The sequence below is a fragment of the Vitis riparia genome, chromosome 7, assembly GCF_004353265.1.
Source record: "Vitis riparia cultivar Riparia Gloire de Montpellier isolate 1030 chromosome 7, EGFV_Vit.rip_1.0, whole genome shotgun sequence".
Classification (NCBI taxonomy): Eukaryota; Viridiplantae; Streptophyta; class Magnoliopsida; order Vitales; family Vitaceae; genus Vitis; species Vitis riparia.
In genome coordinates, this window is record NC_048437.1 from 1,853,781 (window position 1) to 1,875,919 (window position 22,139).

The following is a 22,139-nucleotide window of genomic DNA, read 5'->3' on the forward strand; positions in this document are numbered from 1 at the left end:
AGAGTAAGTTTGAAGAAGGGGTTTCGTTCTCAAGTTGTTGAGACAAAACAAAGGCAAAGGAGCAGTTCACTCTTTAGGTTCGCTGTCTCAAGACATCAGAATGAAAAATGAAAATTATAAGATTGCCCAGATCATGAGAAATAAGGACTGATTATTGAATACTTTTTGTGAGTAGCTGATATGAACAAATACTATTGACAACCCTAAGCTTAAACGTAATTTAGTTTGTCGAGAGGAACACTAACATAAGCAATGGAACAATCAGCAGCAACTTGTACGGGTATGTGTCACAATGTTGGGCTAATACTGAATTCTGGGCTTGTCTGGTGCTGTTAATTCTTCTTGAGCAGATCATAGAAGACCTCTGGCTTTTTGTAGTCTGATATGCACAAAGCCTGAAACCAGAGCAGCTAAACGATTAAACTTGTTCGGGTTTTTTTCTTGCTGAACCAACAGGTTGTAAGGAGTATGATGATGATATGATCTACCTGCATTGCCTGTGCTATGTGGATCAATGTTGGTTCTGACCATTGCCTCCCTATGAACTGCAGGCCTATTGGCAAACCCAGTTTGTCGTATCCAATCTACCAACAACAGTTTTCCGGTTAATAGACAAAAACCAAATGAAAATCACAATCATTAAGAGGGTCATACCGGGACAGTCACTGCAGGCAATCCCAGAAAGTTTCCTGCTATTTGATACCGAACAAATGCAGCTGAAACAATGACAAATTGGTCAAGTTCCAATAAAATTCTATGTTTATTTAACTAATATGAAGGATTGAGAATTGTGCAGTCTCAAAGCTCAAATTTGAGAATTTACCTCCATTTATGTAGTCAAGTTCACCGGTTTTCAGGGCATCATTCATAATTGAGTATGCAGTTGCTCTGAAAAGCATAGGAGAAACTAACCATAAGAATTACCTGAGAAGGTTTGGGAGAGCAAAATATGGAAAGATCTTTTTGGTCTTACTCTTTCTGCTAAAATATACAGTATGGCCTCCAAATTTAAAAAAAAAGCTCAAGACGGCAGCCTAATGTTATACTGTATATGGCCTCCAAATTTCAAAAAAGTTCAAGGCCGCAGCCTAATGTTATACTGAAGAAACTGGTTATGAAAAATATAAGAGACCATAAAAGAAGAAATACCCTGTTGTTGGTGTAACAATAACATCTGCCTTCTCAAATATCTTCTTATGGAAGTGCATCTGGCGGTTCCTGCAGATAACAGAGAAATTGAAGAAATAGGTATGTTCTCAAAAGGATGAAACATTAAACAAATGGGGGTTGCACCAATAAGAAAGATACTCAGCTTCCTGTGATTGAAGAATGACTAGTAAATCTAAAGTCGTCTCCAATGTATACCACTTCCTAAAGGTCCAAAAAATATGGAGGCTCTAAAAATATGAAGATTTTAACAGAGGTATCGATTGAACATCAACGTGAAGAAATGGGTAGGAAGTAGTAGCCAATTACTGAAATTTTAAATAAAGGTTTGGGGAGTATTATATTGTCACTAGTCTGTATCCGAGCCAACATATGGAATGATACCATGCTTCTAAAACATGGGATATATAAAGGTCATTAGCTATAGAAACAGGTTAAAACAGAGGTAAGTCAAAGCACTTATATTAAATACTGGTTCTTTTTGTGTGGTACGCTTTGCAACCAAAAGGTGTAAGAAACAAAAGAATGGACATCATCATATAGAGTCAAAGTCAATGTAGTGAAACAAAAGAGTGGACATCATACAGAGTCAAAGTCAATGAAGTGAAAGTGATATCATCCAAAAAAATTTAGGCCCTCAATGATCTAAAGGTGAAAAAGGTCCCATAGAACTCAACAGAACCACTCTCAGCCAAGTGCTAATGCCTTTAAAATGGTAAGTACGCCATCTTATTGAAAATGGAATTTATAATCAAGGGTAAACATGAGTCATGTATAACTATTGAGATAGTAATGGGATTTTAGCCTTCTAGTTTTCCACCACTCTTTCCCTTTCTTTTGATCCCGTTCTTAACCAATTAACCTTCAATTTCTCTATATATTTCTTTTGTGTCCACTTCCTTTAAGTTTCTCTAGTGGAATTCATACAAAAGGAACTACAACGAAATATTATACCAATTGCAAAACATGACAATATGTAAGGAAATCCTTTTTCATACATGAGCTCTTAATGACTAATACTTCTCCATGTCACTTGAATAAACAACAACAAATTGCAAGGTACCTAATTCTTTGGGCATTTAAGTACTCCATGCTGTCAAAACTTCCATATACACGAAATGCCACCCTTGTGTCCCACCCTAATTCCTCAATACTCCTGTTTCATTGATAGTTTGATGTCAGTAAAAATTTTCCAAAGTTTGTGTGAAAAATAGGACAATGTGGTTGTGGGAGAAACATACACATTTTGCAGAAGCGAACTAAGTGAAGTGGTACACTCAGCTCCAATTGTTAAGTAATGTGCCAAGCGCATTGTTTCTATCTCTGGTACTGTCACTTCCACAGTCTTATGAAGAGAAAAGGTCAAGGAAGATTAGAAAGCAATCCACATAGGTTTTGCCAAACCTTTATACTAAATGATAGTCAATCTTAAGATTTTTCTTTTTTTTTTCTTTTTTTTTTTTGTATTTTGTATTGATATTGATATCATTTGTTTATGATCAGAGGTAAGATGCACAGCATGCCAAAATGGTATGAATGAAGCCTTGAGATCAGAGATCTAGCAGTTTAACATGGTATCATAGCTCTTGTTCTTAAAAGTTTGACTTTTGAGTTTGAACCTCTCCATTTGCTTATTCCTCTATTTGTTTGTTTGTAATAGTTTGCCTGCTGCTTCATATATGGGTTGGAGCCCCAAATTTGGGAGAGTGCTAGCTTGATATGCATTGCTGGTCCATTTACTAATAGGTCAAAAGCTTTCAGGTAACAGGTTGTTCACTCAACATTTGATGAATTTAGTTGTAGACTTATGGGCTCTAGATTGATAATACCTCCCATCCATAATGCTCATGAAGCTTATCCAAAGCTTGGGAACAGCAGACTTTGATGTCATCACTGCAGTCGTTAAACCACTAGAAAAAAACAAAGGCAGAATAAGCAAAGGTTTGAGAAAGAAGACAATTATTTAGTGCACCTAAACCATTCATGATTGAGGTAAACATATAATCATGTTTGAGAAAAAGGTTACAAACCTCCCCATACTTTGCCAATTTGATGTTAGATATAGAGTTTGTCGATTTCAGCAGTGGAAAACACACTTTCGGCTGCTAAGTTCTCCAAAAACAAGAGTATAGATTCATCAGTAGAGTGTGGTGTCAAATTTCCGATCATATCAGTTGAGGAAAGATGAAACAAATTAAAATTGTTGAGAAGGATAAATAAAAACAAGAATTCTACACGAACTTCAATTGAAAAATCACTTCATTTACATTTTTGGACAATAAATAATACTCAAAAAGTTAAGAGTGATGTGCAAAACAAGTGCTTACCAATAACATAGTGGGTTGATGAGAGGATGTTTCACCACTGATAGCTGCATAACTGAAAATCAACTGGTATTAACTATACCATTGAACTCACAAATGGTACCTACGAAAATGGTATTATTTGAATCAGAATGAAGGACTAAGGATAGAACACTGACACAATAAATGCATCTTCAACTGTGCTTGCTAGTATGCCAACCATCCCAACTGTCCAGTTCAGAGGAAGAACACTGAAAAGAGTAGTACATTAAACTTCAAAATTGTGAAGATACATTTAAATGTATGAAGTACAGAGAACCAGAATGGATATTTGTGGATAAATGTGTACTCACCCTGAATGAGACACACGTCCAAAAGTTGGTTTGAATCCAACAACACCACAAAGGGCTGCAGGCATTCGCACAGATCCTAAACAAAAATTAAAAGTAAGACTTATTGTCTCATTTGTAACCAGTTTAAAGGATATATAATAAAAGATTAAAAGATATCTACAATCAGTTGGCAAAACAGGATTTTGCTAGATGATATACTGCAGTGAAGTTTAAGCTTAGTTCAGTTGATTAAATTGAATTAGCTGTTATAAGTGTGAAATACATGAACCATAAGAAAACTGGTCAACCAGTACCTACCAGTTAAGGTGAAATGCTGAAGAAAATTCAGAATGCTTATTTCTCACTAGTTAGTTGCTTTCATTCTATCAAGTGTTCATCATATTAAAGCTGATATCTTTTTTTTTGTGATGGTATTAACTTCACTTCACTCATCTCTTTCATGATCACTGAGATTTATGTTCATTCTTATGGTTCAATTGGTACATCAACATCATTTGGATGGACTATTGTGTACAGTTTTATCAACCTATACTGAACATTATCATCAATTCAATGGATATACAGAAGGTGACATGGTCCTCATTTCTGAAATTCATTTACTTTGTGTTTTTTTCTTACAGAAAGTGGTCCCAGTTATCATTGGAGCACACTCATAACATTGCTTGCCAAAATGACTCAAACACAAAAAATGATTTTAAATGTATTATCTATCATAGTTTCAGAGAGACTATCTTTATATGTCCAGTTGATGGAAAAGCAGATAATTGCAACTCATCTGTTCAGCTGATTTGGAGTTTTAAATTCTAGACAATATTAAAAATAATAATTGAAGACATTTAGTTTATGAGAATATTGTTAGCCACCAACTGTCCACAACAGAGTATACTGTTTCTGAGTGATATTTCAGAAATGTAAAACAACTCTGGCAGTGAAACTAAATTATGAAGCGTGGTGTTGGAAAAATAATGCTCAATACATTATTAATAGAAATTGTTTACCTCCTCCATCAACACCAAGAGCAGCAGGACACAATCCTGCAGACACCACAGCAGCAGAACCACTAGAAGAACCTCCTGTGACCTTGCTGGTATTGTATGGATTTCTTGTAGCCCTACAATAGTCATGAAGAGAGAAAATTATAGTACCTATCATCTTCTTTATACTGTTTCAATGTTTTTCGCTTGACATGAATGGTCAAAAATCAGAGACAAACAACCTAGGAACGAGAACTCTGTTGCCATTTAAATCACCACGCAAAAACTGCAGTTGTTAGGGAATGAACTAACAAAGTATCTCGAGTTAACAAGTGTTTCTTAATTGATGAGGCTCAGGACAGATTAAGCAAGAGAAAAGGGACTGGGTCGATTTTGATGCAGAAAGGTCACAGCAGTCTATGATAACAATAGATATATTTTTTACATGGAGTAGAACATTGTAAATGGATTTGTATAAGAGACACCAAATTTTGGGATAAGGCATTGTTTGGTTGAGTTATAAAACTGTGGTTTTACCCGTAATGAGGATTTATCCCACTTGTTCCAGCTCCAAGCTCATGCATATTGGTTTTTCCAACGAGTATAGCACCACATGATCTCAAGCGTTGAACACAGCATGCATCATTTTTACAATCTCTTACTTTGTGCAACCATGTTGTACCTCCTAGAAGAACCATTTTTAGATTAGAGAACTGAGCATAAATAACAGATTAAATAATCAGTTGTAGTGGAGAAACCATAGGATCGATTTGGCTAAACATAAACATTGTCACTGAAAAGCCATGGGACATTGAATTACCTGTAGTTGGATAGGGAGTGCAATCTATTTCATCTTTAATAGCAATCGGAACTCCATCTAGAACAGAAATAGGTTCTCCTGGAGGCCAAAGTGACAATGAAAACAGCCTTAGAATGCTTAGAATTAAATTGTTAAAAAAAGAAAAAATCATAGAACCCCAAGATCACGAGACCTTGGATGAAACATATATGTATATAATAATAAAACATTCAAATTTTTCAACGTGAACCCCATTGTTTGCACTACTAGTATAATGCAAAATCACTCAATGTTTTCTTTTCTGGCCCCATAATTCACCACTAGCATTCCTCAAATCCAAGAGAGGGATGATGGGACATGATAGAGCAGCTAGAATTGAGCAATTCATATTGTGGAGCTACAAGAACTCAGAACTTCTAAAAGGTCACAAGATCTGCAATGGGGATCGGCATTCTAATTCATTAGAATAGCATCAACATGTCACAGTGAAAATAGGTGTTTCAAGCATCATTGTGTTCAATAGGAAAAAACAATGAGGCTTGGAAAACTTTACAGGCTTTTTAACCAACAAAAGAAAAAATGAATTTGACCAAGATAATCTTAAGTAATTGCAAGGACCATCTAGAAATATTTGCTTGGCCATTTAATATGCCAAAGAAATCCAGAGCCCATGCTTGCTGCTGCTGACAGTATTATTTTTATTCGAGAATAAGAGTAACTGATAATATATGATTCCTGCTGCCAGCAGTATCCAGTTTGGATATTTGTTCATTTTAGTGCAATCAAGTACCTCGTTCATAACGAAGAGTTGATTCAGTAGCTTGCTTTAGAATATCTTCTGTATCATAGTTAATGAAGAATGACATGTGCAATTGAGGATTGCAAGATTCCCGGACAGCATCTATGAATCGCTCTGCAACCTGCACAAATGCATCATCAATCCCATTGAAGTACATACTTAAGAAGCAGAATCAAACAATCAAAAATTAGAAAATGCTGGCTGGAGTTTCAAATAATCGAGTAACAACTAATATAGAATTTCTCTGAAGTTTCAGAATGAAATAAAAATACAAATAGGAAATAACAATATTCTAACGTTATACCAGGCGAGGAGTAACTTCTCCTGAGTTGTAGGCTCTTGAATAATCCAATATTGTCCAGCGATGGAAACTAAACTTCTGATGGTTTGATGTATCTTCAGAAAATGATGGCAGACAATCCATGGCCTGCTCAACTTGTTGGTGTGGAGGCAAATCAGATTCTATGTATTTAACTTCCTGTTCTTTAACATCTGCAATATAAACTGAAATCAGTACATTTTAAAAATGTAAGCATAAGACAAACATTGAAGTTTGTAAACCATCTGAGCAATTTACAGAGGGAGATAATTAATCGGTCATGAGTTCCAACAACAGCAGTGCTAACTGGGGCTTTACTTCCTTGTATGCATAGAAGTTCACACCGAATTTCTTCTTTCAAGGGATAAAGACACAAAGAACAGAGATAATCTATCAAGATAGTTATGTAAAAGAATTAACCTTCAACAGGTTGTGATGGAACAAAAACAGGTGGCTCCTCCAACTCAGCAAATGAAACAAGCTGCAAAAATTAAGGCATTTTCCATCAATTGAAAAATGAAAAATTTGATATGTTATGATGATGTTCACAGAGGGCCTAATTGTTGTTTGCCGAGAAAAGATGGCATGAAGACCTTCCTTAAGCTTAAAAAATATGAACATTATTTAGATATTTGCCAGCTGGTGGGAGTTCATACTGTGGAATGCACCCATGGGTGTGTCTTAACTCTTAAGATGCATGCAGAAAGAATCACAGTGTTGATGTCACAGAAATGCAAAAATCTAAATTTTGAATTTGGAAGTTCTCTTTCAATCTATATTTGCCTTCAACTTTCACCTTCCAGCCTGAATACACTAATAGAGACCTTTTGTGAAAAAGTACTATCATAAAAGGAGATATGCCTTGGTAAGGAGTTCAGAGTTGACTAAGAGCTCATATCAAATTACCTGAACTTTCCACTTATTTCACATGCCATTTTTGGAGGCCAAGAACCTGTCATGTCAGCAGGATATTATCTGGATATCATGTGCCAAGATCACAAGTTTAAATTTGTCAAACAGAAAGCTACAGAACATTTCTTGTGTTGGAAAACCAATTTTCCTAAAAACTTAAGCTTGTTGAATTTGGGCTTACAATATATATCATGCTCTCCGATACCCTCCATCACATGCAGCCTCTGCCCCCCTCCTTTTTTTTCGTTTTTTTTCAGCTTACACATGGGCTTAGTATAGCCTCCTATTTTGGGCTCAAGAAATTGGGGATATTGTGAGGTTTGAACACATGACCTCCCACCAGACCTGCTTTGGTACCATGTTAGACGACCAATTTTCTTAAAAACTTAAGCTCGTAGGATTTGGGAACCAATGTATATTATGCTTTCTAATATCTGGTTTATCGAAGGATGACAGTATTAATATCAGTCCCTTAATCCCAAGAAATGAAGTAATTTTGGACAAATTCCTTTGGCTACATTGAGTCAAGGTTGGATAGCACATGGCAAAAGTAAAGCCTATAGGCAAGGTTGCAAAGACAAAGACAAATGAGATCATAAGTTTGCTTCCAAAAATAAGTAGTTTGGAAGAGGTTCTGTTAAAAGGGTGCAAAATTCACTCATAATAATGTGCAATTGGTGATAGTGAAATGCATCACAGTCAGACTTAGCCGTTTACAGGGGATTTGAAGAAAGGAAAGATGGTCAGTAACCAAACTTGGTCCATACGTGGATAAGCAATTATGCAACTTGGATTCATGTGACAGTAGAGTGATCCCAAAGGAAAAGTCCGGTCTCCTTTCAGCCATGTCCTTCATGATCACCTTCAACAAGCAAAATACACCTTTTCCCCTTAATAGAGTTAGAGGTTTTCTCTAACCCCTTTCTGGACCCTACTCTAACCAAACTTAAGATGATCCTGGAGACTGATCAACCAACAGAAAGAAATAGAAAAAAACCAAATATTCTTAGTGTAAAAAAGACTAGGAATTGGAAGACACTTGTTTACCCCTTGTTCTTATTCTTGGTAAACACAGCTTTAGTTTTTTTCTATCTCCAGTTCCTTCAGTCATTCATGTGAGACTCTTCCTTTGGTTGGAAAGTGCAATAAGCTTGTCATGATATGGTGGGAAGTTTGAATAAATTTGAATTAGCCCTTCAGGGTTATGAGGGAAGTGAAGGCCTGGTATCTCAAATCATCTTCCATAGACAGCAAAAGGAATCAATATTGCAACCTCTGCTGCACAATGTATAGAAGTTAAGTGTGGAGAGCAACATATATTAACTATGTAGGCCGGTTACTCAATACCAATTTGCTTCAAGTATAACCTAAATCAGGTGCCAAACTTGGTAAAACACAGATCTTTTGATTGAACCAGAAACTGTCTCACAATTCGGAAACATACGATAAAATGCATGATCAGTGAGGGCATCTGAAATTTAGGTTTGGAAAAGAACCAAGTAGCCATTCAAGTGTCTTGGAGGAAGATAAAAAGTTGCTAATCAAGATACAGTGCAGTCAAGCTCAAGTGATCTATGTATCGCAATTCACTAGCACCCAAAAGAAAAGGACAGTAGGTTTTACACAGTATTTTATCAGCAACAAAAAACAAACGGTTTCTCCAACAACCACATGAAACAACAACCATCCCCAACCCACCAAGTTAGCATGTTTTGGAAGACATGATCAAAGGTGTGAGGCAACAATAAAGTTCTTACCTACTTATACACCCATCTATAAACACTCAAAATGATCAGGACCGTGATTTTAAGTCAACAAAAACTGAGAAAACTTGACATTATTTATAGTGAAGACTAAGGTCGCCTCCTCATATAAGACGGAATGCATAAATACAGATGAAGTTCCAAGCTAAAGGGCAAGTAACTTGTATATGTGGAAGAAACATTTTCTCGAACACATTATAAAGGATAATCATTCTCCCAAAATAATAGGATGGATTTGAATGAAATACCCCTAAAATAGCAATCATCCGATCAAACTGGAATACAACACACATGAAATACAAGTCACTGAGAAAAAGGAAACATATACCTTGTAAATTAAATTGTTCCTCTTCAACATGTACAACAACATTGCTCCGAGAACCGGTGCCTCCAAAAGCCAGACAAAAATTTTAACCAGAAATCCAGCCATCCGAGGGGCTATGCAGCACATGTGAATACATCATCAATAGAGGCAAACATAAAATGAAATTGAACTTCATGTTGATTCTAAAACACAAAAGAGAGCTGAAATTCTTACAATTGGTCTATAGTTCAATCAATATTTTTTTCCTTCTGCTTTGTTTGGTTATCAAGAAACTAGAAGAAAAGGAAAGAGAGGAAAACTAAATTCGTTCATGTCTATGTTGATACTAAAAGATAGAAGTGTGCCTAAAATTAAATCACCAAATTAAAATTCAGTTTAGTTTTCCTTTTGGCACGTTTGATCACCAAGAAACCAAGAAACCAGAGAAAAAGGAAGGAGATGAAAATTAAATATATTGAAATGTATAATAATACTAAAAGATAAAAGTATGATGAAATTTTTAATCACCGTACCACAATCAATCAATTTTCCCTGCGCCATGTTTGGTTACGAAGAAACCAGGGGAAAAGAAAACGAAGGAAAACCGAGGTTCATTTACTCTCCGATGATAAAAGACAAAAGTAGTCTGAGATTCTTAGAATCAACAAACTCCAATTCACTCAGTTATTCCGATGCCATGATTGGTTACCAAGAAACCAGAGGAAAAGGAAAAGAAAGAAGAAACCGAAAACTCAAATAAACAACAGAAATGGGAAGGGTTTAAATTTTCTTTTCCTAAATTTTTTAGGTAATCAAACAGAGAAATTTGATCAAAAATAACAAGAAGAAAAATAGAAAGGTGATAGGATTGAAACCTTCAACATTGGTCAGAGCTAGAATTTATCATCACTTTTCAAAAATAAAACACTATATTTTCGAATTGGGATCCAAAAAAGGCCAACAACAATTAGAAAAACTCACTAAAATTTAAAATAAAAAAAAAAAAAAAAAAAAAAAAAAAAAAAAAACTCCTTCATATTTCTCAACCTCAGTTTTTCTTCGAAGCCAAACAGGCAAATTCCTGCCGAAAAGAAAGATCAAAAAAGAAAAATAGAAAAAATATGATGGACTTCAAACCTTCAACATTAGCTAAGAGATAGATTTGACTAAAAAAACTTACTACATTCATTTTTTTTCTGGAAAAACAAACCAAAAATAAAGGGAAAAAATCAATTCAACAAAAAACAACAAACCTTAACACTTCAAACATGGGCAACGAACAGAGAAATTCGTCCAAAAGGAAAAACAGGAAAAGGTGATGGGATTGAGTCAAACCTTTAACATTGGCTCGGAGATAGAATTCACGACTATTTGGGCCAAGATCAACATCCTTAACAGGCTTGTAAACCTCGCCCTTGATCTTGAAAAGCCCCATATGAATCCACGGAAAGAAAGAGAGAAAATCAAATGAGGAGATGAGCCAACAAATTAAATATATACAAAAAGGCGGGGGGTGGGCGGAGAACGCAAGAAAGATTATATTAATTGAGAAAATAAATTTTCAAGCCGTCCGTCAATGATAAATGAGTGGCGGAAAGTGAGAGAGAAAGTGGAGAGACAGAAAGTCGTTTTCATGGAGAAGAAGAAAGCTAAAGTTTCGAGAAAGCCGAAGATCCTGTTCCCGGGTCTATTTCTTTTTCTCGTTACGTTAATGGAAGCAGGCATTGGTCCCTGTATAACGGTCTCTGTACAACTATTTCTTTTCTTTTCTTTTTATTTATTTATTTATTTATTTTCCTGTCATGGGATAACATACAAAGAGAATCATGCTACAATAAATTAATAAATTTTATTACAAATAATTATTTTTTTAAATATTTTTTTCTAAAAGATAAATTTTTTTCTAACAGTTACATTTAAAAATAATTATACAAGCATATAGAATGATTAAATTATTTTAAAAACATGTTTTAAAAATATTTAAAATAAGTTTAAAATTTTTCAAGTTGCAAACCGACTTTTATTTTACAAATCATCATATAACTATTTTTAAAAATTATTTTTGAGAATTGTTTTTAAGGTATATTTAGTAATTGTTTTTAAAAACAGTCCTAAAAAATAGTTTTTAAAAATTAATTTATAATGTTTTATAAAACAAAAGTTTATTTGAAAACCTTAAATGTTTTTAACATGTTTTTAATATTTTTAAATATGCTTTAAAAATAATTTTTATATTGTAGTGTTTTATTTTTAATTATTATATATATTTATATCATTATTTTTTAAAATAACCCTCAAAAAATAAGTAAAATATGTTATCTGAAAACACTTTATTTTCTATTTGTAATAACATAAAACAAAAACAGATTTTAATTACCAAATATATTTTCTTGATTTTTTATTTTACAAAATAGAAAACTATTTTCGAAAAAGTTATGAAACAAATCCTTAGTTTTGTTTTTTTATTATAATATTATGAACAATATATGTGTAAGCAAGGTATCACATTCCTTTTCTTTTAACATCACCCATTAAAATACAATTTATAACATATTATTAAAAATATTATCAATTTTTTTTTTTAACTTTTGTCTATTTCCTAAGTGATTCTTTTTAAAAATATTTTTAATTAAAAATGTTATAGATTAATATTTTAATCATAATCACTTTTAAATAAATTTTTACATGAAAGTGAGAGAATGGACATGTATTTTAAAAAAATTAAATATTTGATAAAATTGTAAAAATCACTTTTAAAAATTTAATAATTATTCAATTATGTTTTTATGTTTTTATTTTTTAGAAGTATTAAATATTTTTTATAATTATAATTTTGTTTTTATTTCTAAAATCTAAAAATAAATTTTCAATGAATTTTGAGGATTTTTAAAATTTTAATAAGTTGGATATTAAGATCTTGGTATGTGTCAAGTGTTAATTGACTATTTTAAGTGGATAAAATGGCCATACCTCTCAACTTGGTAAGAGGATCCTCCACTTGTAGACCATTTCCTGATCCTGTCAAGTGTAGAGACACTTGCATCGCCTGTGGTTTAACCTTTGCTTGATTCCTATCCATTAACTTCACTTCTAGGCATATGTAAACCCGGTCAGATTGGGTTTAATAATAATTTTAAGAAGTATTTTTAGTTTAAAAAGTGTTTTTTTAAAAAAAAAAATAAATGTTTAACAAAATTTAGAAAACACATTTAAAATTTTTTTAAATCAATTAATAATATTTTATAAAGAAACACTTAGAATGTGTTTGATAGTAATTATTGTAAGTATTTTTAATCTTTCTGCTACTTAAAAGATAAAAAATTTTAAACGTTCAAAATGTTAAAAACATTTATTAAAATCACTATCAAACCGACTCTTAGAGTGTATTTGACAATGATTCTTATAAATGTTTCTAGTTTTTCTAATAATTGAATGGTAAAAATTTCTAAGTATTAGAAAGATTAAAAGTATGTTTGATAGTGATTTTAAAAAATGTTTTTAATTTATCTAACATTTGAATAATAAAAAATTTTAAGTGTTAAAAATTTTAAAAACGTTTTCTAAAATCATTATCAAACGAGCTTTAAAAGTGTGTTTGACAGTGATTCTAGAAAATGTTTCTACCATTTCTAATATTTGAACATTTTTATTTTTCAAGTATTAGAAATGTTAGAAACACTTCCTAAAATTACAATATTAAAATCACTGTTAAACACATTCTAAAAGTGTATTTAGTTGTAATTTTAGGAAATATTTCTAGACTTTTTAAGACTTGAAAATTTTTATTTTGCAAGTATTAGAAAAGTTAAAGACTATTCTTAAAATTACTATCAAACACATTCTATGAATGTGTTTGGAAATGATTTTAGAAAATATTTCTAACATTTCTAATACTTAACAGAAAATTTATTAGAATGATTAAATTTTTTTTTCATAAAATAACCATCAAACTTTAAAAATATTTCTTAAAATCATAGTTACTCTCTTAAAAACACTTTAAGCAAAAACATTTCCGTTAAAATTATTTTAAATAAAAATACTATCAAACATAGAAAAATATAAATATTTTAAATAAAAAATAACTGTTTATCTATAAATATATACATAATTAAATAAAAATGGTTTAAATTAATTTAATTTATTTCCTATTTTTAGCACACATAAAATAAAAATGTACTTCTTAAGAAAGTAAATTATAAAAATTTATAAATTATATTTAATTTTAATATAATTTAAAATTTCTAAAAATTAAAAAAATAAGAATATTAAAAAATTGAAAGGAATGAATGAGAATTTCTAATATCCACCGACACTTGCTCCCTTAATTAGGATAGGAATGAAAATAAGTTTAAATAATTGGACATATTTTATGAAAAATCACATCATATAATCAACTATTTTTCCGGAGAGAGAAATTCCACTTTCTTTTAGTTCATTATCTCAAATAATAATAATAATAATAATAATAATCATAAAATAATAAGAAAATAAAATCAGGGGAATTCCAGATGGGTCACTCCATCCCAATCTTGTATATTTATATCTTCCTATCTGTATTTTTTAATTTTTAAATTATATTAAAAATAAATTTAATTTATAAATTTATAAATATTTATAATTTATAACAATGGAAAATCCATTATAAAAAAGAATTACTAAATTTATTTATTTATTTACTACAATTGGAATCCACCACATTGTGAGATATATTGCCAAGGTAACTATAGGCTTAAGGATTAGTAGATTTATTTGATTCAAAATTTAAATATGATTAATTAAAATTATATTTGATTTTCAAAAAATTTGAAGAAAATAAATAGAAGGGAAAAGTTAAAAAAAAAAAAAATTAAAAAAAAATTAAAATTAATAATTATACAATTTTTAAAATTCATTTTACTCTTTTTTTTTTTTTTTGTCTTTCGTATAAATATTAAATATTTTGAAAATTCATAAATTAAAAAAAAAATCTCACATTTTCATTATAAACCGAATATAAAAAACCAAAACATTTTTCTTAACTTTTTTTTTTCATTTCCTTAAAATAATTTTAAAGTAATATATAAAAATAATTTTTTTTCTTTTTTTTTTAATTTTCTTTTACATTTTTTCCTCAATTTTTTTTTTCCAAAATCAAATATAACCTAAAAGTTTCAAACTTTTCCGCAGTTTATAGACGAAATTCAAAAAAAGTCGTAAAAAAAAATAATTAGGATTTTGTTTTGTTGCATCATTAATTTTTTTAATGAGAAATACTTTGAATGTGATAATAAAAAATAAAAAATAAAAAACAAAATAAAATCTTAAAAAAAGGAAACCACCGACATGTTATAGAGTTGGAGCCATAAATTCCCAAACCCAGCTTTCATATGATTTGTTTGAGGTGCACCCTTTTGGTTGACAACTTTGGTATGTGTGGCCCAGACTACAACCCACATCAAATCAAGCCAAACTACACACGCTTCCTCAACTCTGGCTTGATTGCCACTTAACAACACTATTGATTTGGACCCGCCTTGGAAATATCATGGCAAAAAAAATTAAAATTAATAAATATTTTTATATATTATTTCAATATTTATTTTATTTTAACTATTTTATATAAATATTAAATAATTTCAAAATACATAAAATTTTAATTAATTTTAATTAAAATTTAATTTTCTTTAATAGTTTTTTTGTTTAATACTTTGATGAGAATCAAACATAATCTATCCAAGGGACTTACAAAAAGGGTCGGAATTATAAAATATTTCATATTTTTCAAAATTATTATTAAATATAAAAATGAATTTTTGAATAATTTTTCCTTCTTTTTTTTTTGGTTAAAAAATCTCCTTTTCACCTTAAACATTGCTTATTTTAAATTTCTTGCATTTCAAAAAATTATTTTATATATAACATAGCGACATACATTTTTTTAAGTTGAGAATTCATTGCTCATGACTATTTGAAGTTTGAAAACTTAAAAAAGAAAAAATAATTGAAAGAAAATGGTGAATTTAAAACTATTTTAAATTTAATAATTTTTCTTAAATTTTCAAATTTATTTATCATTTTTTTCTCAAATATTAAAAATAAAGAATTTAAAAATGTATAAATTTTTAGATATTTTTCATTATATCTATTTTTTCATCATATATTTTAAAATAATCTTATAAAAGATTTTGAATCATTTTTCTTGATATATTTTTCATCATATAGGGTTTATTGGGTTTATATATATTTATTTATTTTAGAAAATGCATGTAGCAATAGGGACCACAAAAGCTTATAAAACCTACTTTTTTTAGGCTATTTATATATTGACGTACGAAACCATAAAATAAGAACCATAGTCTATAGTAGATTGGCAGATGCTCATACGTCCCACATGTTGATATGAGCATGTGAAGTTGTGGGTCATCAAATTTGTGACTACTCGAACGTTAGGTGTTGTCAACTCTCGATCTCAAAATGGCCACTTGGGATTTTTTATTTTTTTTTAAACTTAAAATAAATGACATTTTAAGAAAAAACAAAGTGTACAAAAATTATCTTCTTATATTTTAATTGTATTGATAAACCAACTTAATAACTTAAAGTGACTTAATAATTTAATTTAAGCTATTAAGTAAATTAAACATATTTAATAAAATAGCTTAAGGATATAACTTCAAATTAAAAACAACTTTAAGTAATAAGTAATAACAATTAATTTATTCTTAGATTCGTATCTTCATTTTATATTTTTATCCTCATTTATCTTAATTACCTTTATAATCTCTTTTACTATTTCATGACCTTCATTGTTACCCGATTTCCTTTACTCTAATTATATTTTGGGAGAATAAATATGTCAATTTGATAATTTAGAATAACTTTTAAGTTAATTTTATTAAATAACTTTAATACTTAATTAATTTCAGTCATTAACTAAATTAAGTATATTTAATAAAATAACTTAAGGATATAACTTTAAGTAATAAGTAATAACATGTAATTTATTCTTAGGTTCGTATTTTCATTTTATATTTTTACCCTCATTTATCTTAATTACCTTCATAATCTCTTTTACTATTTCATGACCTTCATTGTTACCCGATTTCCTTTGCTCTAATTATATTTTGGAAAAATAAATATGTCAATTTAATAATTTAGAATAAATTTTAAGTTAATTTTATTAAATAACTTTAATACTTAAAGTAAAGATTAAGTAATAAGTTTTAAGTCAATAACTTAAGTATATTTTAACTTAAAAACATAACTTAAGTCATTAAGTAATAAGTATTAAGTTTTATCCAATACTCTCATAGTCAATAATTTCTTTCTAAGTAATACTGATCCTAAATTACATGCAAATGTCAAATTGACCTAACACGACCCAAACTAATACTTTTATAATGTTTATCATCCTATCTGATAATATTTATTTATTTTTTTTAGATCTTAAAGAAAAAAAATATCAAATTATATCTATATTGTATATTTTAATTTTTTTTTAAAAGATATATATAATTTTTTGTTTTTTTATCATTATCTTGAAATTTTGTGTTATTTATTATTTGAATTTTGATATAAATATATAAAAAATAGTTTTTTAAAAGCAGAACAAATTTTGAATCTTGCAATCGAATCAATTCAAGTTTAATTCACTTAACTCGAGTTCAATCTAAATTTAGAAAAATAATAATGAGTTGAGTTTGAGTCGATTATTTCGATTGTTACTTGTTAGTGACATCCTATCCAACTAATACCCCAAATGACACTTTCCACTACAACACAATAAATGTGATGTGATCAGGCCGCGACCACTACAACACCATTGTACTTTAAATCTCCTAATTTGAAGTGTGAAATGGTGGCCACGGGCTTAAAGTGGGTATTGGATGTGAGACTTGTATCAATTGCAAAAAGCATTTTAGGAATTTAAATTTTTAATAAAGTAATGAAATATACAACTTTGCTTTTTTATGGTCTAAAGTAATGAAATAAAAATAAAAGGGTTAAGGGTTTTTGGATTTGCAAAATAAATAAATGAATAATAATATATAAATTAAATTCTTTGAATGTTTAGAATGAAAGATAGAGTGAAGGAATGGGATGGGATTGAAGGAAAATAGCTTATACCCAACTAAATTATTGAATATGAAAAGTTATAACATGATAAATGTGCTCCATTTATGGCTATTCAAATTGAAGTTACTTGATTTGAATATACAAAAATATTATTTATAAATAAGAAAGGTTATTAATTTTTTTTTTTACAACTACTAAATATCATTTTATCACTCATAATATTTTTAATTAGTTTCTTTTTATAAAATAATATTAGTCCCTTAATTTTGAGAGAGTTTGAAGTATTTTCTAATGTTTGGAAGTGATTTGTTATATAAATTAGGTGTTTGACAAACTTTTGAACATTATTTTCAAAAACCTATAAAATCACTTAAAATTATTTTTATTTATAACACATTATTGAAACCATTATTAAATATTTTTTTATTTATATCTAAAGGTTAAAAATGTGTTTCACATTTATTCTAAGAAATGTTTTTAGTTTTTTTAATATTTAAAAATTTTTATCTTTAAAGTATAAAAAAAAAAAGACTAAAAACACTTTTAAAAATCACTATCAAACATACTATAAATTATTCTACATAAAAAAAAGTTTTTAATGAAAGATGAGTAATAAAATTATTGTAGAATAAAAACACTTTAACCAAAATTACTCTTGGGTTTTAAAACTTATTTGATACAAATTCTAAGCTCCTAAAAATCTTTGTAGGAATTTTTTAATAATTTTTTATTTAAATTTGAAACCTTTTAATAAAACCATTTTTTTTTTTTGTAAAATAATTGAAAAGGGGAAATTTTGGCCATAATCTTTTTTAAAAGTATTTTAAGCTCATTAGAAGTTTAATGGTGTTTTAAAAAAAAATTAAATTACTTAAAAATGATTGCTCAATCATTCAAAATTTATCATCCAACCTTTGCCCCCTACATTCATCTCGACAATGACATTTCAATTATTATTTGAAGACCCTTGTCCCCATTGCCTTATTCAAGGGGAAAAAAAAAAATTCTTAAATAATGAATGGTAAGTTAGGCAATAAGAATGATTGATGTGACATTGACCATTTACTTGCTACATACCTACCCAAAAGAAAAACAGGACCCTTTTTCATTATAGTCTTTGTATAAGTCTTCCGGTTTGGTAATTAATATTAATTCAATGATCAATGCTCTTAAGAAAGAAAAATGACAAAAACTATGGAAATCAACTACCCCAAACAACCTTTACTTGTAGTTGGTATTTTGGTGTGGGTGGGGTTTAGGGATTAGGTTTAGTGGTTTAGATTTCATTCAATGGGAACAAAGAAGTAATATTTTGTCACAACCCAAAATTTGAAACCATGGCCTAACATAAACAAAGTCTAACCCATGGTTCCAAACTCCAAAGTGTGAACAAGAATGAATAATAATAATAATAATAATCGTGGAAATTATACCTCAAGTCACCCCAACAATTCATATGGACAAGGGTTATGCCAAGGTTTGATTAGCTCCAAGTTTTAATGATAACAAAACAAATATTTAAATTTAATGTTTAATTTTCAAATGTGATTGGAAACAAAATTACCTTGGATCAATTTAAGAGAAGATATCTCATGATCTATATATTTATGATTGTCGTCATATTTACGGGAAAACAAATAGAACAACAGATTATTTAGTGAAAAAATATATTTGTAATCTAGATTCAATCATTTGATGGTCAAATTTTCGTTACGATGTTAGAAAGTTTAGTTTTGAAGATTATTATGACACCTTTTGCAATTGTATTTGTGGGTGTTTTATTTTGTAGTCGCCTTTCATCAAAAAAAGAAAAGAAAAAAAAAAGAAGGAGAAGCTATATAACTCAATGTTATGGAATCAAGGGTTTTTATTTTCAAAATTATGACTTCTTTTCAAGATTTTGCATAGGTTCTTTTATAAGGCTAGGTAAATGTGCTAATCAATAAAAGTAAATATATCTTAATATTGACTTTTACAAACTAAGCATCTTTCAACAAAAATGAATAAACTCTTTAAAAGGGTTTTTAAAAGAACTCATGTATGCATTATTTATGATTTTTATAAAATGAGTTTGGTTCTTTAAAGGATAAAAACTTATGTTTTGATATGCATTTTCATCATTAAAAAGGATTTTCAATAGTAAGTTTTCAAATTTAACCAACGTAAGCCATTAAAATTCACTACATACAAAAATTTTCTATACTTTTTGTGTAGTTGGTTGGTGATTAACCAAAGTTATTGATCAATTGACTAGCAAGTAAAAGAAGTAGGTTAGTAGTGACTATTAGTCATGTAACCAATTGATGGGAATCTCAACCATTAAGGTACCATTCAACGGATACAACAACTAGTTGATTTGTGATGTCCAATGATTTGTTGGGATAGAACCTTTAACAGTAAGATATGATATAACAAAATTAGACTCGATTTTCAATTCTCTACCTATCATTTGCATTGATATTGATTTGAGCATTTAAATTTATATTATTTGTATTGTACATTATTTAGGTGCATTAAGAGTTGCACATAAGATACATAATCTGTTCATGAATTTGGATAATTCAATAGAGACTGTAGTATATTACCTTCTAATTGGAGGGATGATTTTTTTTTGTATTTGGAATGAGGTAGTCATGATTCACCAAACTACTATATTGTATGAACTCTCAACCTTGAGAGAATATTGAGCTTCTGTTGAAATTAACAGGGGACTTTGACTTATGAGTGAGACTTTAATGTGATCATATATCTCTATGGATGAGGTAATATATCCCTGTAGATTGATCGAGTTTGGTGGCAACAGGTATTCTCAATAGAGACACCATTATATCTAATAGGATTGAGATAACATGTTTCATTGAGTGATTCTAAAGACATGTGATCATGAAATCTATCTTCATAGTAATTTTTTAAGTGAAATTTGACATACGCTCTTTATAAGCTAGAATATATCAAATGATTACATAATAAGATAATTTGTAACTCAAAGATTGGAAAGGTGATCTTAAGAGAATGATAGTTTTTACCTCATTAGATCTCATGCACAAATTCATAGAGAGTTTGCATGTAATGAATAGTAGGTCACAAACTCTAGGTTTGTCTTGTTGTAATTTCATAGGATACTAAAGTGTAGTTAACTCTCTTTAGTCGAGCATTGAATCAACTTTAAAATTGGATTATGAGAGAGATAATATTTTCCTATGTGTCTTAATAGTCACTACTCGAACTTTTAGTTTATAATGATATGTTTTATTTGAGGATATGGGTTTGTAGTTCATAAGTGTGCATAAAGGCGTTTTAGTAAAAATGCAAGATTGCACTTGATCTTATGAATGATTTTCTTTGGATTGGTAAATTAGGTTGGTTAATTAATTAAAGTCCACTAGGACTCAAGTGAGCTAAACCTCCTCAGGTGTTTAGGGTTCAAGTTTTTGACACTTTATCCATCGACTTCCAAAGAGGGCGAGCAAACCATTGCCACCCTTAAGAGAGTAAGAGAAGTTCACCCTTCTCTCGTACTGGGATCCAATAAGGGAGAAATCAAGTGGAATATCTTTGAGTATACGAGTTTTACGAAATCTTCTTTTATATCTTCCTCATATTGGATTCAATATGGAAACATCCAAATCATAGGTATAGATTCACTATTTCTAGATCTATGTTTATTATTGGTTTTAAATATCATGTTTTCATTGTGCTTGAATTTAAAGAGCCCTAAGAATAATATGCATGCATCTTATGAGATTTAGGGCCAAGGAACAGAATAATCTAGGGATCCCAACATGATCACCTATAAAGTGTAATTTAAGTGTTCAATCGTTTGATCGACCAATTGAGTAGTAACTTGTGCCTAACAATCAATTTCGGCTTGAAACTCCAATTTAAGACTCTTGGACTTAATTATGGAAATAAGAAAATGTAGCTAGTTACAAATTATGTTGTTGTCAAATCCTTGAGTTTTTAATATACTTTGAGTGCAATTATTTCAAAACTTGCAAACCTTGATCATTGCACTCGAGACTAGCTACATTTTCTTATTTCCAAGTTTAGTATACTCTATGAAAGAGTGTTTTTAAGTATTTGAAGAATACTTGTGGTGTTATTTTAAGTGTTGGAAGAATACTAGAGTAAAACCCTTATAAAATAATATTCTTGGGACCAAGAGAAATTATTGTCTTAGCGAGATTATTGATAAATAAATAATTTATTAATTTATCAAAAATGAATCTTTATTTATTTATAAAGAGTATTATGTTTCTACTTTATATCACTTGTACATGTATGACTTATAAACTAAAAACAATGGATGTGGTAAAAAAAAATTAATATATAAAAGCCTAAGAGATTCTAAAGAAAATAAAAGATGATTATTAATTCTAAAAGATAGGGAG

The 22,139-nt window shown here is 29.6% G+C and overlaps 1 protein-coding gene across 3 annotated transcripts; it reads right to left on the minus strand.

Annotated features, from left to right (window-relative positions):
• Positions 1–101: 101 nt before the first annotated feature.
• On the minus strand, positions 102–11,360 carry LOC117919159 (fatty acid amide hydrolase-like). 3 transcript variants are annotated; one of them, XM_034836263.1, is made up of 20 exons: positions 11,029–11,360; positions 9,718–9,827; positions 7,135–7,195; positions 6,700–6,887; positions 6,387–6,516; positions 5,618–5,695; positions 5,335–5,482; positions 4,822–4,934; positions 3,824–3,899; positions 3,650–3,721; positions 3,495–3,546; positions 3,198–3,272; positions 2,997–3,077; positions 2,409–2,512; positions 2,231–2,323; positions 1,150–1,218; positions 824–888; positions 655–716; positions 489–584; positions 102–395 (listed from the first exon to the last, which is right to left on the minus strand). In XM_034836263.1, the coding sequence occupies exons 1-20, from the start codon at positions 11,126–11,128 to the stop codon at positions 333–335; spliced, it is 1,836 nt and encodes a 611-aa protein (XP_034692154.1). In that variant the 5' UTR covers positions 11,129–11,360; the 3' UTR covers positions 102–332. The 3 variants fall into 3 exon arrangements, with proteins under 3 accessions (XP_034692154.1, XP_034692155.1, XP_034692156.1); XM_034836264.1 differs by having other exon boundaries at positions 3,198–3,269; positions 11,029–11,359; XM_034836265.1 differs by lacking the exons at positions 9,718–9,827; positions 11,029–11,360 and adding an exon at positions 7,621–9,313.
• Between the last annotated feature and the right edge of the window lie 10,779 nt (positions 11,361–22,139).